Source organism: Cnephaeus nilssonii (genome assembly GCF_951640355.1).
Source record: "Cnephaeus nilssonii genome assembly, chromosome: 4".
NCBI classification, from domain to species: domain Eukaryota; kingdom Metazoa; phylum Chordata; class Mammalia; order Chiroptera; family Vespertilionidae; genus Cnephaeus; species Cnephaeus nilssonii.
In genome coordinates this window covers 86,586,200-86,598,715 of record NC_137075.1, presented here as the reverse complement: position 1 = coordinate 86,598,715, position 12,516 = coordinate 86,586,200, and the positions used below count along the sequence as shown (strand labels likewise).

The window sequence follows — 12,516 nt, the reverse complement described above, 5'->3', positions numbered from 1 at the left end:
AAAGAGATTGGTTTTCAGTATACAATGGACACATTCTGCAGTGAATGAGGGGGATGAGCTGTGCTTGTTTGCTCTCAAAGCGAGGGACAGTCTGCTCAGCTAGAGGAAGGCTGTAAATTTGTCTTTTCCGCATCCTGTACACATACCTCCTCCTCCTAGTCTTTCCTGTGACCTCATCCTTTATTTTTTTCCAGCATTTTGTGATTTCCTGGAAGAATATTGTCGCTGCCTGGTCTCTTAGTTTCCGTAGTGACTGGGAGGTACCTTTTGGATCCTGACTTATCTTTAATTTCATCACTTTTCCTGTGGCTCTACTTAGTTCTCACTACAAAAGCAGCTATTAATAACCATTTTTAGAAATATAATTTAAGGACATGGAATAATGTTCCTAATATATCATGAGTGGGAAAAAACAGACAAAATAAGTATTACAGTAGGATCCCAGTTGGGGTACTTTGTGTGTCGATTTGTATGTGTATATATCTATTCATTCATATATAGATCCATTCATATTACTGAAAAAAAAATAGGAGTCTTTACATTGCAATATTCAACAGTGTTTATCTTTTTATATATATATATATATTTTATTGATTTTATACAGAGAGGAAGGGAGAGGGATAGAGAGCTAGAAACATTGATGAGAGAGAAACATTGACCAGCTGCCTCCTGCACACCCCCTACCGGGGATGTGCCCGCAACCAATGTACATGCCCTTGACCGGAATCGAACCCGGGACCTTTCAGTCCGCAGACCGAGGCTCTATCCACTGAGCCAAACCGGTTTCGGCAACAGTGTTTATCTTTAATGGTGGGATTCCAGGTAATTTTTATTTTCTTCTTTTTTGTTTATTTTTATGTTCTGGACTTTCTACATTGAACATGTATCACTTGTGCCATTAAAAATAGAGTGTGTGTTTTTTGTTTGTTTTGTTTTTTGGTTTTGGTTTTTTGTTTTTCCTCCCACCCACCCACCCTCCCCTGCCTTCCCTCTGAGATTCTGCACTCTGTTCCATGCTTCCATGTCTCTGGATTCACTCTGTTCATCACTTTCTTTTGTTACTTAGATTCCACATATGTCACTCTCTGAATTTCTTAATCTCTTCCTTCAGGAAAGTCTCCCAGTCCCTGCAAGTACTCACTTGATTAGGTCAGACCCACCTAGCATAATCTCCCTTCTGATGAACTCAGAGTCACCTACAAGTAAACCAATCGTGGGAGTAGAGTGTTTTTTTAAACCACAAACTACACTTTCCCTAATGCATCTTATTTTTTCCAATCTCTAATTATTGCTTGCCTAGCTCTTCTGGTTTTTTTTAATCAATATAATTCCCTTTAAAAAAAATCAAAGGAACTTGATGTTAAGATTACCACGAATCTTATTATTATGTCTATAGTTTTGCATTTTCCAGAATGTCATGTAATTAAAATCATATATTATGTGTAGCCTTTTCAGGCTGGCTCTGTCACTTAGCAACCAGTACGCATTTAAAGAGGTTCATCCGTGTCTTTTTGTGGCTTGATAGTTCATTTCTTGTCTTTGACCACTATCCCATTGTATAAGTGTACCACAATTTGTTTCTCCACTCACATATTGAAGGACATTTGGTTGCTTCTAGTTTTTGGTGATTATGAATAAAGCTGCTACAAACAAGCATTCGTATTCAGGTCAGTTATTTTTAACATGACTTGATTTTTCAAAGAGTATAATAAAAATAATCGATAAATAGAGGAATACATTGTGAAAGTCAAAATTAAAATGAAATGGTCCATTATAATTTATTTATTCATTTTTTGAAAGCAATGAAAAACAAGATAATAAATAATGGTTTGGCTCTTATTATTAATAATACAACATAATATGATGTGTAGCTGAAATTATGTTATTTGTGAAATAAGAAATGTTATTTCAGAAATAACATTTCTTATTTTGACTGGAACCTCCATCTTCCAATAATTTGCCAAAATGACTAACACAAAGGGGAAGAGGAGAGGCACCCCCTATATGTTCTCCAGGCCTTTCAGAAAACATGGAGCTGTTCCTCTGGCCTCATACATGTGAATCCACAAGAAAGGTGATACTGCAGACATCAGAGGAATGGGCACTGTTCAAAAAGGAATGCCCCACAGATGTTACCATGGCAAAACTGGAGGAGTCTACAGTTAGCCAGCCTGCGGTGGGCATTGTTGTAAACAAGCAAGGGCAAGATTCTTGCCCAGAGGATTAATGTACATATTGAGCATATAAAGCACTCGAAGAGCTGAGACAGCTTCCTGAAACGTGTGGAGGAAAATGATCAGAAAAAGAAGGAAGCCGAAGTGAAAGGTTCCTGGGTTCAGCTGAAGCGCCAGCCTGCTGCACCCAGAGAAGCACTTTGTCAGAACCAGTGGAAAGGAGCCTGAGCTGCTGGGACCCCTCCCCTGTGAACTCATGGCGTGACAAGTGCAAAAAATAAAAATAAAGACCTCTGCGCCGAAACCGGTTTGGCTCAGTGGATAGAGCGTCGGTCTGCGGACTGAAGGGTCCCAGGTTCGATCCCGGTCAAGGGCATGTACATTGGTTGCAGGCACATCCCCGGTGGGGGGTGTGCAGGAGGCAGCTGGTCCATGTGTCTCTCTCATCGATGTTTCTAGCTCTCTATCCCTCTCCCTTTCTCTCTGTGAAAAATCAATAAAATATATTTTTAAAAAAAGACCTCTGTACTGCTTAAAAATATATACTATAAGAGGCATAGTATTCTTTCTGCAAATGTGAGAGTGGGCATATATCAAAATCTGGGCCCTAGCCGGTTTGGCTCAGTGAATAGAGCATCGGCCTGTGGACTGAAGGGTCCTGGGTTCAATTCCGGTCAAGGGTACATGCCTGGGTTGTGGACTCGATCCCCAGTAGGGGGCATGCAGGAGGCAGCTGATCAATGATTCTCTCTCATCATTGATGTTTCTATCTCCCTCTCCCTTCCTTTCTGAAAATAAATATATATGTATTTTTTTAAATCTGGTATTAGTCTTTTGAGATTAATTAAAGAATAATCAAGTATAAAAATCACAAATAATCCCATTAAATCTTAAATCTTTAGGTGTCATAATAAAAAAATTTCCTATTTATTTAACAAAAAAGGAAGATACAGCCCTAGCTGGTTTGGCTCAGTAGATAGAGCATCAGCCTGTGGATTAAAGGGTCCCGAGTTCAATTCCAGACAAGGGCAGATGCCCAGGTTTCGGGCTCAATCCCTAGTGTGGGGAATGCAGGAGGCAGCCGATGTTTCTCTCTCATCAATGATGTTTCTATTTCTCTCTCCCTCTCTGAAATCAATAAAAAATATTTTTAAAAAAGGAAGATACATATACACAAAGACAAATTCACTGTTTGTAGTACCACTATAGGTTTGTTTCCTACAAGTGCACAATCTGATATATTCCATTTTGCTTCATTCCTAATAAAAAAATGGATGGTGCATTTATAAGTCTGCATTATCAAGAGAAAACTTTTTTGATTAGGCATTAAGTGAAAACAATCCTTTTATAATTTCATACATTTTATCATTAGAAGAATTTTCTATAAACTAGCTTCTGGCCCTGTACATTTCAAACCTTGTTTTTCCTCAGTGCTGGGCACCATAGGACATATTCTTATCGACCTAGGATCCTGTGCCTTCATGTCACATCACCAGTTTGGTGGGCACTGTGGGCAGTAGTAGATTTTCTGTGAGGCAAACTTATGTCAGGACAACTAGCAATAAGCTAACTAGTGACACACTGGAACAGTCAGGAGGACTCCTGCCCTGGGGCCTCATAGAGTAAGGAGTCTATGGGGCCACACCCTACCTCATAGACCACACACACTGGGTACCAAGATTCTGGAATTCCCTGCCCATTCTTAGGGCTGTGTGGACTCGTGTCTTCCCAAGGGTGGTCAGCATTGCAAGTGTGTGTACCGTTAGACTCCAGGGGTGGCCAACAGTAGTTGTTTGTTGTTTGAAGCAGTATGTGAACATAACTTGGACATGCAGTCCGAAGTTTTTACGTGTGTATGTGTGAGGTCCTCACAGTGTGAAAGGGAGCTGAGAACAGAAAGAGATGGGTGGACTGCAGGGCAGCTTTCCTGCACTGCTAAGTTTTGATAAGGAACTCCAAAGAATCTAAACATTTCAAATGCAGGCCTGGTCTCCTGTCAAGGTAGGTGATAGAATCTATTTTACTCAGCAGTTTGTTAGCTTGACTTATAACATTTAACTATTTAGACATATGGTAAATGGGCTTCTATTCGTACTTTTGTCCTAACCTGAGAATTCATTTAGCAATGAGGATATCCTCTTATTATTCCATGGAGTAATGCAGAAATCTGTTTGATATCAGAACTATTTAGGTTCCTGGGGATACTTTAATCTAGCTTTAACCTAGGTACAATCTCAACCCTGGCCATCACTACATTGGTTTTTAGGGTTGAAATAGAGCAGTGCTGAGTCCCCAGGGGCTATTCACCCTGAGTGAATCCACCTCCTCAACACATCCTAGGAATAAGACTTTTTAGTCATCGCAAAAGAGTGTCTCAGAGTTGCTGCTACTTCTGCATAATAATAAAGACATAGAAAACAGAGGCTAATAACCTCAATGATCACCACACAGATATATACTCAAGCCTTCTTGTGTGGACAATTCAGAAGTGATCTCCCCATGAGGCTCCTGACTGGGTCAAAGGAGGCAGGTCTTAAACACATAGATTCTATTTTCATATTTATTATAGTAGTTCATAGAGCTATTTTGATAAACCATGGCTGAAGAGGCGTTCTCTTTGGGTCTACATTCATATGAGACTGGTTTTGCATATGCACTCATGTGTTAATATTTCTCTGCAGACTGTGAAATCTCGCACACCAGGTGCCTGGTCACAGAGTCCAGCCTTCAGCCTAAACACAAAAAGGAGAAATCAGTCATCACTTGCCAAAGATCTGCGCACCACCTGGGAAAAAAGGATTGCAATGGGACCATTTGGATCTGCCAGCCCAGATTTCTAGCTGAGACAAGGTTTTTCCAGGGTCATGTCCCTCTTCCTTTGGAAGGAAAGGTGATTAGAACCCTTCTCTTGCTCCAAGACACAGGTAGCAGTGAACCAAGTCATATTCTTTCATTGATGCTGTATAATCTGTCATTATGCTTATAAAAAATATCTATTTAATAGTAGACTTGTTTTTTTTTTTATTAAATACTAGAGGCCCAGTGCATGAAATTTGTGCACGGGTAGGGTCCGTAGGCCTGGCCAGCGATCAGGGCCAATAGGGGCCTTCCAGCTCCTGGTCAGGGCCTTCCTTCATTCCGCGCCACCCCCTGGTGGTCAGTGCACGTCATAGTGAGTGATCAAACTCCCGGACTCCTGGTCAAACTCCCGCGGGGACACTTTGCATTAGCTATTTATTTATTTATTTATTTATTTATTTATGTTTTTGATATATTTCTTTATTGATTTCAGAAAGAAAGGGAGAAGGAGAGAGAAATAGATACAACAATGATGAGAGAGAATCATTAATCAACTGCCTCCTGCACGCCCCCTACTGGGGATCGAGCCCGCAACCCAGGCATGTGCCCTTGGCTGGAATCGAACCTGGGACCCTTCAATCCGAAGACTGATGCTTTATCAACTGAGCCAAGCCGGCTAGGGCTAGCTTTTTATATATAGAGATATTTTTATTGATTTCAGAGAGGAAGGGAGAAGGAGAAGGAGAAAGAGAGAAATATCAATGATGAGAGAATCATTGATCAGCTGCCTCCTGCATGCCCCACACTGGGGATTGAGCCCACAACCCGGACATATGCCCTGACTGGGAATCGAACTGTGACCTCCTGATTCACAGGTCGATGCTCAACCACTGAGTCACACTGGCAGGGCTAGACGTGGTTTTTAATGTGCACCATTTACACAGAGGGTTAAAGATATCACATTAAGTCAGTGGTTCTCAACCTTCCTAATGCTGCGACCCTTTAATACAGTTCCTCATGTTGTGGTGACCCCCAACCATAAAATTATCTTTGTTGCTACTTCATAACTGTAATTTTGCTACTGTTATGAATCGTAATGTAAATATCTGTGTTTTCCGATGGTCTTAGGCAACCCCTGTGAAAGGGTCATTCGACCCCCAAAGGGGTCATGACCCACAGGTTGAGAACCACGGCATTAAGTGATACAGCATATTTTTCCATATCCCAGAAAAGTCATACTAAATATAGGTCAGAACTTTAAGTTTTACTAGAGTAGAAATATTGAAAGACCCAGCATCTTTTGCAAGCTATATAAAGAGCTTTCTGAAACCCAAACTAGAATCCCATTTTTTCTAGGAAAGAAATAGCTTAGGTGATTTTTTAAATTTATTTTTTATTTATTTATTTTTTTGCCACAAGTCTAGTCTTATTCTGGAGCAGGTTCTTTAAATGTAGCTCATGGGGAATGAGGAAGCCATGTCACTTGACTATTACAAGCACTGGAAGAGCCAGCACAGTCATTTCCCCACTCTGCTGTGTGGGTGGGTGTGAATACTTTTAGATCCTTGAAAAGCATTGCTGCAGTTTCACAAGGCCAATTAGCAATTCTCATGAGCCTCAATGTACTGAATGCTTAAGTGATTTAAGCATCATGAAAAGTTGGAAACTATGTCTGTGTCATAAGATGGGACTCTGTAAGTCTTACAGTGTAAGAGCACATGATACTCCAAAAATTGCCACAGAAGAGGAAAGACCCAGAATTCAAAGTAGTGTGAATCCAGCTTTCTTTCCTAAATATTGATTGTTGTTTACACCCTAAAAAGCTTTGGGGCATCCAATGATTAAAATTCGGCAATATGAATCTTTCTCTCCCTTTCTCTTCCCCTAATCACATCCTTTCTTTCAGCAGCACTGTTAACATCAGAAGTATGAAAAGCAATATTCTGAACTCCTACTAACTATGGAACATGGTGGGGAAAGTGCTGGAGGCTAAGACCAGCAGGTCATAATTATGCAAGAAGTCCTTCAGAAGGCTGATGGACCTTGGGCTTTTAGCTTGTAGGGCTTTTAGGACCAAGGGCTAAAGGCTATGCACTGATTGTTCTGTTGAGACAATGGTGGCCGAAGGCAGTTCCCCTGACCTGATAATCTTTTACTGTTTACCAAACTTTACCTTTGATGTGTCTGTTTGTTTTGCTAAAGGGAAAATGTATGTTCTAGTAAATAAAAGCAAAGGGGACAGAAAATTCAGGGAGCTTCTCCACTAGAGGGAAGTGATCTGCCTGGATTTCCCCCCTGCCTTCCAAATTTATATTTCTTGTCTAGTCTCTTCATTTATGTCACAGCCCCTTCTCCAGATTCCTGAACCCTTGCTGTGAAAGACTGTGGCAGGAAAGAACATTGTGGGATATCAGTTAATTACATAACAGAAAACCTTCCCTTTTCTTGGCTCATGTAATCCATATATATTTTTTTAATCATTTCAGTTTTTTAAAATATATTTTATTAATTTTTTACAGAGAGGAAGGGAGAGGGAGAGAGAGTTAGAAACATTGATGAGAGAGAAACATCAATCAGCTGCCTCCTGCACACCCCCTACTGGGGATGTGCCCTTGACCGGAATCAAACCTGGGACCCTTGAGTCCGAAGGCTGACGCTCTATCCACTGAGCCAAACAGGTTAGGGCTGTAACCCATATTTTTATTTATTAGTTTACACCTCCCACCCAAGTGAAATAGTAATCTCAAAAGCACTATCACATATTTCAAAGTTATTTCCACATCTGTCAAACCTGAGGCTTCTGGGATCTGGCTACCACAAGTCCTTTGAGACAATAAGTAATTCTGTATGAGTACTTTCTTGGCCCCTCTATCTTTGACTTTGTCATTTCATAGTGAATGGACTTTATTGTCCACTCTGCATTGCTGGCAAGAACAAGTAAGCAGAACTGAACCCTCCAGTCAGTCAGCAAGGCCAAACAGAGGGTCTTTTAGGACGTCAGCACTGTGAGAGATATAGCAGCCACAGAAGAAATGGCCCTTGTCTTTGAGGAGTTTACAAGAGGTTTTTCTAAGACACACATATAAGAACCTTTCAAGGATAATATGCTCCATCTAGTAGGAATTGTGTGGCTCACAGAAGATGTGCTGTGGGAGTCCCTGTGAAGGGGGCTTTTGAGTACTGGAGTAGAGGTGGAGGCACAGAACTTGCTTGGATCTCAGAGACTGCACAAGACTTAGGTAGGCAGAGAGGAGGAGTGAAGACCTTCCAGGTGAGGGGAAGGACAGGAGAAAAGGCTGGAGGAAAGAATGAGCTTGGCAGAGGTCCATGACACTTCCCTTTTCCTTCCTGTTTCCAAATTGGATCACTTGTTACTTTGCAATAGAGAAGCTGGGCATCCATTCTCCTTACCTAATCCATTCATATTAACAAAATATGATAATGACAAAATACTCCAGGAGTTCCACAGATCCTTTATAAAAGGCCTTGCCTGTCTTTCCTGACTAAAGCATTTGTAGGAGATTTTCTTCTCACAAAGAATGTCTCAGTTGTCTCCTCTTTATTGCTTCTCTTTTCATCTTTCTTTCTTCTGCTACAGATATCCATCAACGTCTCTGTAAGCTTCTGTTTGGCCCAGCATGTGGGAGAAACACCGTGCTGACCTTCTCTTCTCTTGGTCAAGACCTAAAGAGCATTTTCATTTTCAACTGAGATTCATGTCTTTACTGGTTGACATACTTCATCTGAGTTGGCATCATTAGTGAACCAACTACATCAACAGAATCCTTTCTGACCAGACCAACAACTAAGTGGTGGGGTGTGGGTCAGAAGAAAAGCATCTGTGTTAGAATTTATTCTCTCCCCTACCACAACCTCCTCTTGGTCCTCACTAATAATCCTCTCAACCTACCCCACCATTTTTAAAACATTTTATTTTTTAACTAGAAGCCTGGTGCACGAAAATTCGTGCACTTGGGGGGAGCGGTCCCTCAGCCCGGCCTGCGCCCTCTCGCAGTCTGGGACCCCTTGGGGGATGTCTGACTGATGGCTTAGGCCCACTCACCGGGGGATCGGGCCTAAGCTGGCAGTCAGACATCCCTCAGCCAGCCCGGGAGCCCTTGGGGGATGTCCAACTAATGGCTTAGGCTTGCTCCCAGATATCCGACTAATGACTTAGTGCTGCTGTGGAGGCGGGAGAGGCTCCCACCACCGCCGCTGTGCTGGCCAGCCTTGAGCCAGCTTCTGGCTGAGCAGCGCTCCCCCTGTGGAAGCCCACAGAACACCAGGGCGAGCTCCTGCGTTGAGCATCTGCCCCCTGGTGGTCAGTGCACATCATAGCAACCAGTTGTTCCCAGTCTTTCCGCTGTTAGGGTCAATTTGCATATTACCCTTTTATTATATAGGATTACAATTGTCATACAATATTATACTAGTGTCAGGTATAGAGCATAGTGGTTAGACATTTATATAACTTACTAGTACATATATCCCCTCAAAAAGTCTAGTACCCACCTGACACCATACAAAATAATTACAATATTATTGACTGTATTTACTTATGCTGTACTTACATCCCCATGACTATTTTATATCTGCCAATTTGTACTTCTTAATCCCTTTACCTTTTTCACCTAGCCCTCCAACCCCTCTCCACTTTGGCATCCATCAATTTGTTCTGTGTATCCATTTCTTTAAAAAATATTTTTTAATTTATGTATTGATTTGAGAGAGAGAGAGAGAGAGAGAGAGAGAGAGAGAGAGAGAGATTTGTCCTTCTACTTATTTGTGCTTTCATTGGTTAATTCTTATATGTGCCCTGGCTGGAGATGGAGCCTGCAATCTTGGTGTATCAGGACAACATTCTAACAACTGAGCTACCTGGCCAGGGTTGTATTCATTTATTTTTATTTAATTGATTTCAGAGAGGAAGGGAGGGAGACGAAGAGGGAGAGAGAGAGAGAGAAAGAGAGAGAGAGAGAGAGAGAGAGAGAGAGAGAGAGAGAGAGAAACATCAAAGATGAGAGAGAATCATTGATCAGCTGCCTCCTGCATGCCTCATACTAGGGATGGAGCCCACAACCCAGGCATGTGCCCTGACCAGGAATCAGACTGTGACATCCTGGTTCATAGTTAGACGCTCCACCACTGAGCCATGCGGGACGGGCTGTATCCATTTCTTGATGTCTGTGTTGTCAGCAAAGAGTCACCAAATGCCTGTATTTAGTCATCATGGATATACCAGGAAGTATATGACAATATTTTCTGACTTTTAGGGGTTTGTTGTCTAGTTGGATAAAATGGGCTTGTTCACTGGAGGCAGCATCAGAGTCTCTCAGAGGTCAAGGTTGAGCTAGACACTGCCTTTTTTGAGACTCCAACTATTTTTTTTAACTTTTTTTTTTTATTATTGACTTTTTACAGAGAGGAAGGGAGAAGGACAGAGAGTCAGAAACATCAATGAGAGAGAAACACGGATCAGCTGCCTCCTGCACAACCCCCCCCCCCCCCCCCCCGCCTGGGGATGTGCCCGCAACCCAGGTACATGCCCCTGACCGGAATCGAACCCGGGACCCCTCAGTCCGCAGGCCGATGCTCTATCCACTGAGCCAAACCAGCCAGGGCGAGACTCCAACTATTTTTTTAAAATGAAGTGCCCAGCTGAATTTTTATAAATGATGGTAGTTTTTTTAATGTATGCACTTAACATTGCTTTTAACACAAAAATTGACTAGCTTTTGAAATGATGTCAAAAATCTAAATTGATATCATAGCAGCATTATTCATAACAGCCAGGAAGTGGGAGCAACCCAAATTTCCATCAGCTGATGGACGAATAGATAAAATTTGGTATATCCATCCAATGAAATATTTTTTGTCAATAAGAAATGAGGTACTGATACATGCTACAACACGGCTGAACCTGGACAACATTATTTTAAGTGAAGAAAGCCAGTTACAAAAGACCACATTTTGTATGATTTCATTTATATAAAATGTCCAGAATAGACAAAACTATAGAGAAAGAAAGTAGATTAGTGGTTGCTTGGGGCTGGAAGGACTGGAGAGAAGGGGAATAGGAATTGACCGGTAATGAGGTTTCTTAGGGGGAATAAATATGTTCTAAAATTAGATTGTGGTGATGGTGGTACAACCCTGTGGATGTACAAAAACCCCTGTATTTTACACTTTAAATGGGTGAATTGTATGGTATGTTAACTATATCCCAGTAAATCTGATTTTTAAAAGTCTACATTGAAAGCCTTTCATGACTATGTGTAGGGCACCAGGCAGTGTGGTGTGTGTGGTGGACAGAACACAGGTTTGGAAGTCAAACACACCTAAATCCAAATATTCTGTTACTTATCAATTGTGTGACCATACTTAAATTCTTAGATTTCTTTTATTCACTGTAAAATGAAGAAAATAATTCCTACTTCATATGATTGTTTTTGAATAACATTATTGAACAGTTATTATGTACCCGGCACTATTCTAGGCTCCACGGGTACAGCAAGGACTAGGACAGCCAAGAATCTCTACACTATAGCTCATTTTAAAAAAATGTAGATCTTTACATGAAATCTCTCCAATGTTAAATATTGAAGATTAATTTTAAAATAATAAAACCCTGTAAGCCAACACTTTGTATGTGGCCCAAACTTGGACTGGCAGTTTGTGACCCCCTGATGTAGGTTTTTCAGATGGTAACTTTCTAGTATATTGCCCACTTGGCTGAACCTTGGCCCCCTCAGCCTGCTCTCATTTGCTGCTCAGCCCTAATTGAAGAATCATTCCTCATAAAATTCAGGGAAATCATCATAGCAAGTAATTGAGCCAGGCAGTGGCCTGGATCCCATCCCTCACTATAAGATGCTGCAGCCTTCCTCACTGACCCCATGAGGCCCCATTCACTTCCCATGCCTGGGCTGAGCTGGAAGTTTGTACAGGATGGGTTTGGAAGAGACTTGTGCTTCTCACGCCTTTCAAGATCATCTGTCCTCTGAGGATCTCTGTGGGAGGCCAATTCAGGGCACAGTCTCAGATGTTAGAATTTTAACACATTCATTTTCCTTTACTGGTTCATACCTATCACGGTTTTGGCAAAAAATGTAAGTGTGCAGTAGCAGTGTAGGCAGCTCTTTTCTGGAACTCCATAATGGATGATTCACTTAATCTGTTTTAATTCTCTAACATATCCATGATTTCAGAAAAGGAAAAGCAAGTTTTAAATTTATCTTTTTAAAATATATGTATATATTATTGATTTCATAGATGAAGGAAGAGGGAGAAAGAGATAGAAACATCAATGATGAGAGAGAATCATTGATCAGCTGCCTCCTGCACAGCAGCCACTGGGGATTGAGCCCACAACCCGGGCATGTGCCCGGACCGTGAATCGAACCAGAGACCTCCTGGTTCATAGGTCGACTCTCAACTACTGAGCCACACCAGCTGGGCTAAATTTATCTTGTAGCTATTCAGTTCAGAGTCAAAGAACTTCATATTGCTCACTTACCCATGGACAGAGCAGTAGAGTTTAAAG

The 12,516-nt window shown here is 41.5% G+C and overlaps 1 protein-coding gene and 1 pseudogene across 2 annotated transcripts in view; both read left to right on the top strand.

The window, feature by feature from the left end:
* The window catches only part of HEATR4 (HEAT repeat containing 4), a gene marked incomplete at both ends in the record, with an annotated part of 41,767 nt that extends 36,753 nt beyond the window's left edge, over nt 1-5,014 (top strand). The window contains one exon of the mRNA XM_079769175.1: nt 4,856-5,014. Coding sequence (XP_079625301.1) covers nt 4,856-5,014 — 159 coding nt within the window. The remainder of the gene's footprint in view (nt 1-4,855) is intronic.
* On the top strand, nt 1,966-2,439 carry LOC307098398 (large ribosomal subunit protein eL21-like; annotated as a pseudogene). Its single transcript has one exon. The product of its transcript is annotated as a large ribosomal subunit protein eL21-like (transcript).
* Nucleotides 5,015-12,516: the final 7,502 nt, after the last annotated feature.